The 16,538-nt window shown below is 36.0% G+C and overlaps 2 protein-coding genes across 8 annotated transcripts in view; both read right to left on the bottom strand.

Annotated features, from left to right (window-relative positions):
• Window positions 1-16,538, bottom strand: part of RABGAP1L (RAB GTPase activating protein 1 like) — a 224,733-nt gene that overhangs the window by 136,544 nt on the left and 71,651 nt on the right. The window lies entirely within an intron of this gene.
• GPR52 (G protein-coupled receptor 52) lies at window positions 11,747-13,935 on the bottom strand. The gene is given in 2 exon segments (XM_070749044.1): window positions 11,747-13,095; window positions 13,098-13,935. Coding segments are annotated over 2 exon segments (1,083 nt in total). The 5' UTR covers window positions 13,120-13,935; the 3' UTR covers window positions 11,747-12,034.

A 16,538-nucleotide genomic window follows, 5' to 3' on the forward strand; every position in this document is an offset into this window, starting at 1 on the left:
CTGGCTCTGTTAAAAAGTACTGTTGCTAACATGTTGTAAGCCGCCCTGAGTCTAAGGAGAAGGGCGGCATAAAAATTGAACGAATGAACGAACAAACGAACGAATGAATGAATATACACAATCGAATACTGGAGCAATAGCAGGTCTCTGTCTGTTCTTAACTGCAACTGCATCCAAAGTAAGTCACTCCTGGAGTAAAGCAGGGAGTAGAGGGAGATTTTTAGAGGCGCTGAAACCATAAGAGGAAAGAGGAATCGGTAAAAGTCAGCTTATCTATATTGAGAGACTCCTCAAGCACTTATGATGTCACCTGATCCAGAATAGATAAACATATTGAAAACATTATTGTGCTGTTGCTTATTTAGGTTGTTGCTCTGTTTTGATTCTGCTAACATTCTTGCTATCAGCTTGCTTATTCCCCTACATTCATGTCCTGTCCATATTAAGGGGTATAAATATGCCACCAGAACTGCCATCACTATCACACCATACCTCTTCTCCTTTCCTGTTTACATACTGCCCAAATAGACTATATGTTAAGAAAAATAAACTCTATATTTCTCAATATCCTCCTTTCCTCTACTAGGATCACTTTTGTCTCAATTCCACTTTGGCTGCAGCCTCCAACAAATTATCACTATCATATTACTTGGGATTATGGCAGTGATGGCGAAACTTTTAGGCACAGAATGCCCAAACCCGAAGGCACGTGCATGCGCTCACTGAAGCACCGGAAACCCGATGACCAGCTGGCTGACATGCATACTGATGTCGGAAACCCAACAACCAGCTGGGGCGATGGTGTGCATGCCCACAGACAGGGCTCTGTGTGTCACCTCTGGCATCTGTGCCATAGGTTCGCCATCACAGGGCTATGGGGACTATGGTACATGATAAACAATATGTCAGAACTGCCTTTCACCTTTGCTTCGGTGCCAGTCGCCTTTCACCTTTGCTTCGGTGCCAGTCTGCCATGAGCTATTTGGGGGGGGGGGAGCCAAATAGGAGTAAGGAGGGAGGATCCCAGTTCACTGTTCCTGCCAAAAACTTTAATTCAAGGACAACCATCCACAAAGGAATGTAACCGCATACCAAAGATGACGATTCCAACCACCTCTACTTTGAATATGATTGGACAATCAAGGACTAATGGGGGGGAGAGGATCCTGAGAAGGGGCAAATATGTTTGGGAATTTGGCACACGAACCTCAGATCTGGCTTTGCCTTATTATACTACACTTTGCCTTTTGTAAAAACTTTTTTTAAGATGGAGTCATAGAGAGTTCTTGTTTAGGGTTCAAGTCGAGTCAAGTGTGACAGAATGACTATGTAGAAAGGGCTGGAAGCTCACAAATACAATAGGAAAGAGTTTTATATGAATTTGAAACCATCATGTGCATACATTATCAGTGTGTGGCAAGGCATATGAATGAGCATATTGCTGATAATGAACAGACAAAGTACTACTAACCAAACATATTGCAAATCTCTGCGGGTCTCTATTTCATTATAATTGTTTGCTTATTACATAATGTGCACTATAAGAAAAATGCAGGAATTATTCGCAGAATAAAAGGCATGAGCTTGCTACTTTGCCTTACCTCCAGCATGGAGGGTCATTTGGTGGGAGCTTCTTTAAGTCCTGCTCAATCCTCATCAAAGAAGTACCAAGTGATCTGTGTGCTGCAGTTAAGATGTGGTAACAAAATTGTGCAAGGCTCCTCACAAGCTGCAAGGCTCAGGTTTAATGGTATGTACTATGGATTTGTCACAGAGTCAGTCAAATGTTCAGACTGGATATAGCATTTTTACCCACCTATTGAGTCCTTCCCAGGTGTATGTTGATGTTTGATGGTGTTAAGGGTATTGTCACAGGATATAAGCTGTTCTGAGTAAAACTATCTTTTGCAAATGATTAATGATAATTGTGTCCATATCGATGGGGTTCAAGTGGTGCTTTAGTTGTTTTGGGATTGCATCCAAAGTGCACATTACCATTAGGATTATCTTTGCTTTCTTTTGCCATCTGTTTCTATTTCCAGGCATTTTGTATTTTGTTATCTTCTCAAATTCTTTCTCTTCTATTCTGCTGTCTCCAAGTACTGCTAGTCCACTATCCAGATTTTAAAAAATCTTTCTTATTGACAATTTTGAGGTCTAGAGTGTTGTTAATATCTGTCTATTGTTGGCTAATTTGCCACACTGCCAGACTTCGAGAAATTTCCTGGTGTTTTTGTACTTGGCTTGGTCTAGCATGATATTTTTCCAATTAAAACTATGCCTATATGTTGTGAAATTAAAGTTTTCATCAAGTCTTCTAAGTGCTGGTTGGTGTTAATGGATGCATTCTGCCTGTCTGTCCTGTCCTTCTGGGGTTGATGGGTCTTTTGCTTTGCTTAGGATGTTTTGAAGGACTTTAATTGGCTTGGGTGCTACTCTGATTCGATATGGTTGTAATGACCTTTAAAGCCCTACATGGCATTGGACCAGAGTACCTCTGGAACCGCCTGCTTCCGCACGAATCCCAGCGACCGATAAGGTCCCACAGAGTTAGCTTTCTCCGGGTCCCGTCGACTAAACAATGTCGTTTGGTGGGCCCCAGGGAAGAGCCTTCTCTGTGGTGGCCCCGGCCCTCTGGAACCAACTCCCCCCAGAGATTAGAACTGCCCCCACCCTCCCTGTCTTTCGTAAACTACTCAAGACTCACTTATACCGCCAGGCATGGGGGAGTTGAGACACCTTTTCCCCAGGCTTTTTTATACTTTGTTTTATGTTTGGTATGAATGTGTTGTTTGGTTTTTAAAATAATGATAGGGTTTTATATGTTTTTTAATATTGGATGGATGGATGGATGGATGTTAAGTTTTTTTTAAAAAGATGGTGGCGCCCACAGATCCGGTTAGGTGACATCATCGTAACATCATCAATGGGTCGCTACCAGTTTGAGTGAACTGATCCGAACTGGGAGGAACCCACCCCTGGTTCAGACTGAATCTGGCATTTTATCTACCTATCAAGTGCTTCCCAACAACCTGGGATAGGAAGATGTGGATGTTTTATTTATTTATTTATTTATATATTGGATTTGTATGCCGCCCCTCTCCGGAGACTCGGGGCGGCTAACAGCAACAATAAAGCAGTAAACAGCAACAATAAAACAATAGTAGTCTGATGTTAGAAACAATTAAAAACCCATTAATATAAAAAACCAAACATACATACATACATACCATGCATAGAATTGTAAAGGCCTAGGGGGAAGAGGGTCTCAATTCCCCCATGCCTGACGGCAGAGGTGGGTTTTAAGCAGCTTACGAAAGGCAAGGAGGGTGGGGGCAATTCTAATCTTTGGGGGGAGTTGGTTCCAGAGGGCCGGGGCCGCCACAGAGAAGGCTCTTCCCCTGGGTCCCGCCAAGCGACATTCTTTAGTTGACGGGACCTGGAGAAGATCCACTCTGTGGGACCTAACTGGTCGCTGGGATTCGTGCAGCAGAAGGCGGTCCCTGAGATATGGCATTATTATTATTCAAACTTAAGTTTCCAAGCTAACTCTTTGTGTACTGGCTGAAGAATTCTTGGAGTTGATGTTCACCCATTTTAACACTGCCAATGTTGAGAAATACTGGTCTTTGGAATTATTATAGCATTTAATTATTGTTGTTTATTGTCAATCCTTTTCTTCTTCTGAAATCACAATAAAAATGTTCAGCTTTCAAGTCCCACACATGTAAGGAAGTAAATATTATGTAAACTTTAACATTAGAATTAGAGGTAAATACTGATTAATTGAAGCTGCAAAAGATATATACAGCCCTCATTTATTAGTGAAATCATCAAAGCAAAATATTTTGAATCACTTCTTCTACCACTTCTTGATATCTGTAATCAGTTGCCATTTTTGAGATAAACTAACAGTGTTGCGTGTGTTCCCTGTCAGCCTTTAGAATTGTCAGATTCAGAAGACAGAGGAGATGGAGAAGCTGTCAATTACCCTGATTTAACAGATGAGCTAGCGAAGATAGTGAAACAGAACAGCCGTGGGATGAAAGTATGCAGACTCATGTTTCTTCTGATAGTTCGAGTTTAGAAGACAGTCCTTGATTAAACCCAAAGTTCAGAAGGTTGCAGAAAAGAAAGGAAGAAATTGGGGGAAAGAAGTTTTAATATGCTATTTCAGAGTGTGTAAATTAATTAATTAATTACATCACTTCCGGAATTTAACGGAAGAGATGACACTTTCTTCAAAGTGGAAAACCAAGATGGTGATTTATGTCGTCTCTCCCAAACAAGTGAACATTTCTATTGCATGATATACTGCTTTTAACCCTGCTGTGCTGTTCAAAAAAACTCCCTAATGTTATGTTCCCAGGTCTATTTGACCCGGACCGCAAATTGATAATTTTAGGTACTTATATTTGGTCTTTTTGAAAGCTTTTTTTCACTTGGAAACAAGTTTGAACATTTCTGCACACATTGAAATTAAAATTGAAATGAAAAAATTAATGCTTATTGGTTTATTTTGCTGATAAAATGCGTCCCCCCCCCCCCCGATTTTGTGAATTTTTTTTTTCCATTTATAGATAGTTTTGCTTGCAAAATGCATTCTATTTTACTAAAGCTGGTGTGGGATTGGTAGCCTGAACATGCATCATTTTTTTCAGTTCAATTTTCATATCATTGTGTGCAGAAATGTTCAGACTACATTCCAAGTGAAAAAAGTTTTCAAATTGACCAAACATAAGCACTTCAAATGAAGAGTTTTCGGTCCAGCTCAGGGTGACCTGGGAACAGTACAAGTGTGACTTTTTTTTTTAAGCAAGAAAGACCCCCCCCCCCCCCCCCCCCAAAAAATTCTCATAGAGAGAACTCCTGAAATGATGAAAAGTCATAAAATTTCAAGTTTCAGATATGCAGGGAAAATTTTTTACAGGGTCTCAAACTTTGATTTCGGGTCTCACAGACCTGAACAGAATTAAACAACAGGAACCCCACTCAGAGAGAAGAAGTTTTTGAAGTAGACAGCTTGTTAATTAGAAAGATTTATAACTTTGTAATTTAGTCTGTAAGAGTTGAATACATTTTTTCTGTGCTGGAGCTGCAATGACGAGAACTGAATGGAAGGAATAAAAGAAATGTTATGTTGAAAATTACCAGCCTGTAAAGCTCTTATTATTAGTGGAACAGTCGGCCTGATTCCAGCCCAGATCCAGAACAAACAGCAGACTCCTTCTCATGTTTTGGTTGTTTATGTTCTTTCATTGCTTTCCCAGGCATCTTACCAACAATTGGAGTTGTATTTCCCAGCCTCTCATACTAACAATTTGAATTGTATTGGAAATACACCAAACAAAACTTTAAAAACTTTAATAAGTGGAAGAAAGTAATAAGATGCTAGAATTATGAAACCCAATGGAAAACCTCAACTAGTAAGGGCTCCTATAAAAATAGTGCCATTAATAAAGAATATTCTATTATTACTTGTCAGGATTTTATAGATACCTTGTCACTAATAAGAGACTTAATTAATCTAATCCCAAACTGCACAAATGTAACCACTATTCAATTGCTTTAATTAAACTAATCTCCTAATTACCCATCCATCTTCTTCCTCTTGGAGCTAAAATTTATTTTGTTCTAATGAGATTACAGCCAAGAAAAACAATGCATGTTAAAATACACGGGAGAATAATCTATTTTTAGAAAAACGGCATTTCAAAATGAGATAAATTAAAAGTTTTCATTAATTGATATGGAAGCAATAATCACGTGTGTGTGTGTGTGCGCGCGCGCGCGCGCGCCATAATTCAATTGAAAGTATTTTCATACTATAGTAATATTCAGCATTGTTAAATTGCACTTTTTTCCTCCCACAATATTCCTTAATTTCCTTGTCTCTTGGAAACTGGTCTTATCTTCAGCTAATATAAAATTCTCCTGAACTTAGTACATTTTTTTCTATTTTCTGTACACATCTAAATATAAGTAGGTATCTAAATATACGTATTTCAGCACACAACCACAATGTCTTCATCAGCTTTCCTAACCTGATGCTCTCCAACTCTTATAATCACTTAACCAGCATTATTTGCTGGTACTGAGAAAGTACGGTAATATCAAATTTAGCAAATTAATAAACTACAAAGAAATGTCTCTTCAGAAATAGTGCATTCTAAATGATCAGTAGGATATCACAGAAGGGTACCCAAACATATTCAAACAGAGCACTAGCAATTTGTGTTGAATAAATAGTTGAAAATAAAATTCATTCAAAGTAGATTCCATACAAACATTGTATGGAATAGCTCTCTATAAAGAGATGAGATTGAAGAAAAACAGAAGCCATCCTGTTTAATTCAGGTGCTATAATATATATAAGATTGTTGCCTAAAGGTTATTCTCTTTATCCCAATTCTTCCACTTATTTTGCTTTTGTGAACAAAAACTTATCACTTATTATACACATTTGCATGAAATCCCTGACATTTCTAGCGGACATGAACTAATTCTTTACTACAGAATATCTTACTCTTATTTTTAACCAAGTTTCTCTTAAAATACTTCACACGTTTACATATTGACAATGTGTCAAGATTGTTATCTCATTAACAACTCATGTAACTAAAAAATTAATAATGTAATCTTCAATACAGCTTAGTTAAACCCCTCTTTAGTCCATTTCTTAATATCACGGGCTTAAAGGACAAGAAATGCCAGGAGACAGAAAGTTAAGGATGATGTTGCAAGATAGGAATTGGGGTGGGTGGGGTGAGAACAGCTATCTCTAGTAAGATGTATGTCACCATTCCAATTAACAACCGAGAAATAAATCAGAGCTCAAACCGTGGCCTTCTTCCAAGTTTCTTCCAATTTATTAACAGAGTCATATTGGCCACGAACTGTAGGCAACCCGAAACTAACTTTTCCTAAGGTTCTCCACTCAGGTTAAACTTCATCTTTTGTCCCCACACTCACAAGTTCATCACATGGACCACTCCAGTTCTCTCAACGTCCACAATCCTCCCATGTACTTCCAGCTGGTGCTGAACAAAAGATGACCTTGAATCTCTGGAAAGAATTTGTTGTGGCTAGTATTTTTCCCTTTCATGCAACCATCCCTTCCCAATTCCCACAGTACTATTCTACTTGTGGCAGGCAAAGACTCCATCTCAAAACAATGGCTTCGGCATGACAATGTAAGTAAGAACCAAAAGACCAAAACAGAACCCTCTTCTGTGAGGGTTTCTAACTCTTCCCTTCACATTTCCTAGCTGAAGATTTAACAGTGTAAACTAATTTTCACCATTTGAATAGAAGCATCATCCCAAAAAATACCAAAACAAATTGAAGGTTCAGTCTGGGATTTCCTTTTGCCCTAAAACGGACATGTGATACTTTTAATTTATGGTAGTAGTTATTTTAAGATGGCATCTGTTTGGATCTTTGTAAGAAGTCCTAAGCTTCAATATATTATCTGATCTTTTTCCTGTCATTCAAGATTTCTTCCTCTTGCAACCCAAGATATACTGCCTAAGAATGAAAAAGATTTGGATGGGTAGGCTTGAAGAGAACCTCTGAATTTAATTTCCACGAAGCAAGTACAGAAAACTTATTTTTTAATCAACACTTAAAAAATAAACTTCAGCTGTTAAGTATCAGCACACATATGTCCAACATGTTATTTCTCTCTAAATAACTCCCAAACCTTAATTATGATGACAAATTCAGAGATATTCTTCAAAAGCTTCTCCAGAAAATTTCAGTCTTATATCTTTCCTTTTCTTTTTCCCTCAGAACGCTTCTTGCCTGGTGAATAAGACTCCAATCATATATTTATTTAACTGGAATGAAATGTCTAAAAAGATGTCCATAAATTTACCCTTTTAACCTCTCATCCCTTTTCAAGATACATCATTTTTTAAGAAGGAACAAGTTGCTTGTTGATACAAATTTAATCCTCAATATTTTTAAGCATTTCTAGAATTAATAAAACTTTCCTTTTGCATTCCTGTTTTCTTGTGACTATAATTCAAGCCATAGGATAACTGAAATAGTGGTAAAATTTGTGCACAATATTTTTTTAAAAATCAATAATTAATATATTGGGAATGCGAGGCAGATATTTCTTTTGCTGTAGCAGCAAAAACATTCCTATTTTATCCTAGTCTTCAACTCAAAGAGTTCCTAGGCTACCTTGCAAAAATCAGAAAGAAGGTAATTCTTGCCCACAGGCTTACAAATTAGTGATTACAAAGAAAAGGGGGGGGGGCAGCTAGCAGGTAGTAATTTAGTAGATAATGGAATTGAAGCACAATAAAGATCTGCTGATTTCTTTCTCTCTGGTAGCCTCAAGTGGTAGTTGGAAGAAATGCTCTATCAATATGCAATGGAGGTTGTTATCTACTATTTCCTCTCCCATTTTGAAGGCATCAATATTTGAAACTGGCAGCTAGAAACTTTATTACAGCTGCTTCTATAGATTTTTCAGGATTTATACTCGCAATCTGATTATCTGTCTGAACAGAACTGATATAACAAAGGTTCTAGCTTAACAGAAAAGGTGATATTTAATTATAAATATATAGAACACACCACATTTTAATCTATTTGGTTAATATAAATTATTAACAAATTAGTAGTTTAATATCTTAAACTACAAGCTATAATTATCATATTCTTGAATAGAGCACACTATTTTCATAAAATAACATTAAGAATTAAGACATTCAATTAGTTACTAATTATCCTGGCAGTGTTTAACGATTCCCATCATTCTCTAGAGTTAATAAATAAATTAGCAAAGCCTGCAGAACATGGTTTCAAGAATTATTTCTTTCCTACTTGTAGCCATAGAAGACATAACTATTGTATTTTCCTTCGGAGAAATAATTAATCTGTTGCTGCAGCTGTGTGAAATAGCAAGCAACATCACACCTTCTTTGCAGGGCTATATTGGTGGATATTCCTCTGGAATATTTTTCTTTGTAACCACCTGCTGGATCTATACAATTTACAAATTTGATTCTGTGCTTTTACTTTTCTTTTTAAAAAAATTATTACAAAATTTTCTTTATTTGCAACACATTACACACAAAACAAAGACATTTAAAAACAGTGCTTTTATTTTTCAAAGATATATCCAGCTGAAAGACAAACTCCTGAGTCCTAGAAAAAATAGAGAGAAACCAAACTAAACAGTAAACACATATTAAAGCAATGATGGCACAAACAGCTGAAGATCGAGCACCTCTTTTCTATCTATCTATCTATCTATCTATCTATCTATCTATCTATCTATCTATCTATATCTTTTTCTATAACAAAAATAAACATGGATCAATATATGCCTCAACAAAGGGATCATGCGGAAATGGTGTTAAGGAGAAATCCTACAGAGAATATCTTAACTTCACTTTGGTCATGTGACTGGAGAGGGCTTAAGACACTTAGCCATATATCAAGCTGCTGCCACCTTGGATGAACCACGGTTTTGGGGAAGGGGGTTTCTCCCCACTGCTTTCAGCTGGAACTCACCCATTTTCAAACTAGATCCTCCTCCTGCTGGGCTCTCTACAGTATCAAATTTGATGCTGCTTTTTTCTCTTTGGGGAAGATTTATTTATTTATTTACTTATTTACTTACTTACTTACTTACTTACTTACTTACTTACTTACTTACTTACTTACTTACTTACTTACTTACTTACTTACTTATTTGTCAAACAAGTATAATCTTATAATACATATTAACACAACATAACATAACACAAGTAGAAAGTAGTAATAGGATAATAAGACAGTAGGACAGGGACATTAGGCACAAAAGTGCACTTATGCACGCCCCTTACAGACCTCTTAGAAAAGGGGAGAGGTCAATTGTAGATAATGTAAGGTTGAAGATTTTGGGGTTGGGGGAAGCAACAACAGAATCAGGTAATGAGTTCTAGGGGGTGACCACTCTATTGCTGAAACCGTATTTTCTGCAGTCAAGTTTGGAGCGATTTACATTCAGTTTGTATCTATTACGTGCTCTTGTGTTGTTGTTGTTAAAGATGAAGTAGTCACTGACAGGAGTACATTATGATGTATGATTTTTTTAATGATTTTTGTTTTTGTTTGCTTGCTTGCTTGTTTGTTTAGTCAGTCAGTCAGTCAAACATGTACAGGATAATAGTTGTTTGTATAAACATAACATAACCAAAAAAAAGGTATAGATAAATGAGGACAATAGGGCAGTAGGACAAGGACAGTAGGCACAGTGGCATGTTTATGCATGCCCCTTACATACCTCTTAGAAATGGGGAGAGGTCAACTGTAGATAGTCTAAGGTTAAAGTTTTGGGGGTTTGGGGAAGAAACCACAGAGTCATGTAGTGCATTCCAGGCATTGATCACTGACAACAATTCTCAAACTTTATACAATACTTTTCCAACATTTGGTTGTATGTGAAGAGCCTAAAATGTTAAGACAAACATTACTTTTTCATTAAGGTTATAATATTATAACAAATTAACACTTTTAATAATTTGACTGTAGTATATTCCAAATTAATCTCACATAAGGGTGGGGGGGGTTCTAATTCTACCTGGAGATTCACACCTGAATTTGAACATGAAGCCATTGCACCCAAGTGAAAACGTAATTAGTCTCCAGACACTTCTCAATTCATAAAAATCACAAAGATAAGCTAAAATAAAACATCACCTACCATATTTTAGATCTGAGATTTAAATTAAGCAAGTATCTTAAGTAAATTCAAACTCATGAATATTATTTCCACTCCATGAATCTCCTTTGGCAATAGGAAAACCATTCTCAAAAAGATATTGAGAGCTGTCTCCTGTGGGAACAAATTCTCACTCCCAATTTCTTTCAGACATATAATTTCACATTCATAGATGCATTTTCATTCTAAATATCCTCTATTTTTTTTGAAAGTATACCAAAATGCAGAGATTTATTCAGTACATATTAGACTTTGCTCTAGATTCCTGAAATATTGAGTTCTGAAACTTGTATACATTAAGAAACAGACACTGTTTTTCTTTTACTATTACATGACTAAGTACAAATACATCTTCGTTACAGAAAGATTTTCACAGGATGGACTGTCATGAAATAATAAATTACAATGCTGACATTAAAAATGTGGGCCACATGTAAAAACTCAGTAACAAGTTTTGAGCTAAGGTTTTTAGTATGGTTTACTAATATTTTTGGAGCAAACCCTATACAAAACTAAGCTATATAAGTCACACTGGTTTTAGTGAAGCTAAATGAGATTATGTGTTCTCAATTTTTCTATAGAAATCAAGACATTGCTACGTTTTAATTGGTTCCTGTCCAACATTTTTAATGTCCTTACATTAATTACAGAAATCTAGATAAAAATGCCTTTGCTCTGAATTCCAGAATTTGCATACTATTACACAGCAAAGTGTTAAAAGACATTTGGCACTAATGCCTTTAGAAACCTGAATAGATTTTTTTCAGAAAAAGGAAAAGGTCTTTAGGGTCAATTGAAAAATTATTTATTCCAGTGTTAAACAATGATTTAATAATAGTTTAGGAAAAACCACATGATACAGAATACAAAATGTAAAATTTAAAACCATTTTATACACATGCTAAATGCTCTGCACTGAACAGCAAAAATGTGTCCGAACAATTGGGATACAGACTCCAAAAGAACAAAATAAAATTAATTCATATTTATATATTACATTAGTAAAAAATGTATTCCTCCACGAATGAGCATTTTGAAATAACATAGAGTACTTATATCACCATCACAGGTTTTTTTACACATTCATAAGTGACAATCTGAACTGGGTTTCAGTTCTGTCTGCTGGAAGCTTTGCTAGCATTTACCAGTCCCCCATTCATCACCTTTCCAGCAATGTTTTCTTACTCTTGCAAAATATCATTCATGTTTACAATTAATATCACTTCTTCAAATTTTATGCTGGCAACATACAAATATTACAAAGCCTATATATAGGATTGTACAGTGCACGATTGCCTATCCCCCCTCCCCTTATATAGAACAAGAGTTAGCCCGTTTTCTAGGAACAGGCTCTCGAACCACACTGTCTTTTTTACATATACAAACTGAGCATATTGTCTCTGACAATCTCCAAAGTCCCAACCTAAAAACTCTATTTGACAGACTATATATTACACAATTACAAAAACTATTGCTAATAGCAAGCCAGGTTGTTACAAAAGAGAGTGCTGGATTTTCCAGCACTTTAGTGCTCTCCAGCATGAAATATATAATGTAGGGCAGCCAGAGCACATAAAACACACTGGTTATTCGAAATAAAACCATAGCATAGCGGCTATCTGGACTATGTCCAGCTTCTGCAGCAGTATCTACTTCATGACTAGGAAACCGAGCTCTCCTGTCATTTATCTCTTTGGTGTGCTGCCGGCAAATTTTGAATATGTGGAAATACGTAAAACAGATTATAAAGGCAGCTGGAGCATAGAGTAAGCACACAATAAATCCAGTAAAATAGGCACTGGTGAGCCAAGAAGCTGCACACCATTCAAAAATGTCTCCATGATAACCTGGCTTTCCCCAACCAAAATAAGAAGGCAGAAAGATAAGTCCCGAATACAGCCAAATCAATATAATGCAGATCCTCAATCGACAGGGGGTGACCAACTGGTTATAGGAGAGTGGTTTTGTAATTGCAAGGTAGCGATCCACACTAATGAAAGCAAGGCAAGCCATAGAAACACTTTTCAGTACAGAGATGACATACACAAATATCTGACAAGTTAAGGACTCATGAACACCTACAGAATAGTGAAGCAATGACAAGGTCGGAATTAAGCAACTAATTCCAACAAAAAGATCAGCATATGCCATAGTCTGAATAAAGTAACTGGTGGTATAATGATGCAAAAGTGGAGCACAGTGGATGACAAAAATTACTGTTAAGTTACCAGTAATAATTAAAAATGTTAGTAAGATAATAACAACAGTCTCAAGGATGCAAATGTCAATGGCATTATAATGTCCAAATCCAAAAGGGCAGGATAGATGCTCAGAAACATTCTCATTACTATCATTCATATTCAGATTCTTCATTCAGTCCATGTGAACTGGTTCATAGTTTGTATTATTTGACAATACAGTCAGAATTCCAGTTACTAGCGATCCATTGTTCACCTGCTAATTTTTTTTCTGTGCCTCAGTTTCTCCATGTAAATATTAACATTGCTTCTGAATAGTCAGCACTGAAATCTAGAAAGCAGGTAAAAAGGCCACTATCCAGTTTCTTTCTGTACTCCTCCTTCCTTTCTCAGCAAAGCACAAGGCACTTTTAAACAAAGCCAATCATTCAACTACTTTTGAAAGGCAGAAATACAAAAATAGCAGGGTAGGAAGAAAAGAAATACACAATGTTGCAGTTAAAAATTCTAGAAGCACATTTTCCTTGGGAAGGGAGTAATTTAAAAAAAGGAAGGCATGGTAAGAAAAAGAAAAAGCTCCATATACCATTTTTGAAACCAAATAACAGTAATGTTTAAGAACAATATGACTAACAAATCCAGCAAAATGTTTATTCTGGTATATCGTATCTTTTGGTTTTCAGATCATAATGTTCCTTGTATCATCTTAGTATGCATTCGTATGGATATTGTTTTGAGCACATCAATGCAAACTAGCTGCATTAGTCTATGGTAATGTGTTAAGAAATAAAGTACGGTAGTAACTGATATAGGGAGACTCCAGTCATCCCTTTGATGAATTAGATCTTCTCTGTTTAGTTAAGAAGATAAAGTACAATAAAGAAAAGGCACACACTGGCATAGTGTTAGATTTTCAACAGCCAATTCCGTATATGAAAATGTCAGCAAGATTATCCAGGCTTCTCACAGAACACAAAACTGTCTTGCATTTAATGTTAGGAAAAACAAAGTGAAATCCTTGACTTCTGAAATAAGGCTATAACTGCAACAGCATAGGATCATTATAGTGAAGTTCATAGCTCTGTCCCAGTCACTGCTCATGTCTATAGCAATCTCCATTTTTTTTCATATGCTCAAATAATGCTATCGTCAACTCTCATCTACATTTTTGAGAAGCTAATGAAATGTTGATTTAACAAGAAAAGCTGTCATGATAGAGTATTATTCCATTTATTTTCTGGATTCATTTTCTCAGTTGCTGTGGGGTTTTTTTAGTAATTAAATAACCATCTGCTTTCCAAAAGCTTGTATGATGTGGCAAAACATTAACATATTCATTACATTTGCAATAATGACACATCCATGGGTTACAAAAGTTCTTTCAATACTCACTAATAAGCAGGCATTCGATACATGCAGCAGTCTTACTTTCTAACCTATTTCTACACAAATCAAATGCATTTTTAATTAAAGATCCAAAGAAAAGCAAATCTCCCAGTCTTAAAAAAAGTAAAAATCCAAAGTAACTTCAATTTTATATTAAAGCTCAGGTGAAGGACTCTTTTTTTTTCCTTTTGCTTTTAAAAGTCCTGGAATCACACTTGTGCTATTTAAAGTAGTCCATGGTGTGGAATTCCTTTCGTGAGAGAGAGAATAAGTATTTTCTCTGCTCCTGCTGCAGCAATGGAATAAAAGACATCCTTTTCTAAGTTTCACGCTTCATGTTCCTTATTACTACGAAGTGCTGAAAATCCTTGTTTTTAATGCCATCCATAACATGTTGCCTGTGATATACTTCCGTAAGCAGTCCAAACTACAGTACTATAAAATTAATACTGATTGCATTCTCTTCCCAAAGCAATAAGAAAGTGTATTTGGTAATACACTAGCTTTTGTCTCAAAATGAGGTGCAGATGCTATCCTGTTTGCTGAAAGAGTGCTCTTTCTATTCTTTACATGATTCCTTGTGATATTACAGTTTTCACCCTAAGTCTGCCCCTCCTCTTCATCCTTAGCTGATGCAGAAAAACTCACCATCAGGAAGGTGACTCGGTCCTTCAGTCCCAGTCAAAAGCACAGCCAATGGCTATTACAGCTGAAGCAGTCACTAGGTAACAGTTGCCAGGCACAATGCTAGCTTATACCCTTCCACAGCAATCCATGAATAAGGATGACAAGGGAAGATAATGAAAATGACCACCCAAATTAATATATTGCAAACTATAGGAACAGAGACATTTTTGTCAGCTATATTCTTCCAATTAACAAACCATAAAATATTCATTGGGGAAACACTACAATGCTCCATCACTCAAACAATTTTTACTAAACTATATACAGCACCAGTTAGCAAGTCAAAATAATTTAATTCTTACTGACAAAGAACTGTCAATTAATTATTAATCTCACAAAAAAGGTAATACAAAATTCCTGCACATTTCAAACTGACATTTCAAATTTGGGTTATTATAACAACTATAACGAAGGCAAACATGTAAAATGTACTATAAAAGCACCCATTCATTTATTTCCATGAGTGCACATAGTAAATAATGACAGTAATAAAATTCTCAGTGCATGCTACATTGATTATATGTAGATTACTATATATTACCCAAATCTATAGAATCTTAAAAGCATTATAAAATTGTTATCAGTGTTAATAGCCTAGTAATTGCATCATTAAATATCCCAAAATTATACTAAATGTAAGATTTTTTATTTTCTTGAAAGAAAATGCTCTGATGTTAAATAACTGTATTGTTTGCCCTTATCGGGTTGCTAACATCTTCTACTGGAATACTTAGCATTTTATGTTTCTTCATTGCTTATTTGGCCCCTATGACAATCATTAAGTGTTGCACCACATGATTCTTGACAAATGTATCTTTTTCTTTTATATACGCTGAGAGCATATGCACCAAGACAAATTCCTTGTGTGGCCAATCACAATTGGCCAATAAAAAATTCTATTCTATTCTGCTCTGTTCTATTCTATTCTAAAGGAATTGACTAGAAGGCATGACTTCTAGACCAAACAGGGTGGTATTGTTGGGTTGAAGGGACCCAGAGAATGTCCTCCCCAATAGACCTGATGGGGTGGGCAGAAACAACAGGGATAGGTAATTCCTTGAAGACCCTGGTCATATTATGCAGGTGACTATCGACACATTGAATCATACCTGTGGGTCTATATATTGTATGATTTTGTTACATACCACTTTCATCACCCTCATCTACCTTTTATCTTAGACAAAAAACTTCACATACAATATTTAGAGAAAATCCTTTGGTCTAAACCAGACTTTCCAGGAAGGTACCCTGCTTAGAAGAAGACTCTCATGGTCTGGAAAATGTGTTATATAGTGTTTTTTCACTAGACATTCCAATATTTATTCATTTTGCTTGAAAACAGTTTAGCCTCAGTTATCTACCTTTTTATTTATATAATAATACATCTAGTATCATCTTTGTAAGTTTAATTTTAAGATTTTTATTTTATTTTAAGATAATTTATGAAATTTGTAGCTTTATTTTATGGTCAGTAAGTTTCAAAGTAATTCAGTTAGCAAAGCATAAAACTTGATTTTACATTTTTCCCCTTGAGCTAGCATACT

Source organism: Erythrolamprus reginae, chromosome 3 (genome assembly GCF_031021105.1).
Source record: "Erythrolamprus reginae isolate rEryReg1 chromosome 3, rEryReg1.hap1, whole genome shotgun sequence".
Taxonomy (NCBI): domain Eukaryota; kingdom Metazoa; phylum Chordata; class Lepidosauria; order Squamata; family Dipsadidae; genus Erythrolamprus; species Erythrolamprus reginae.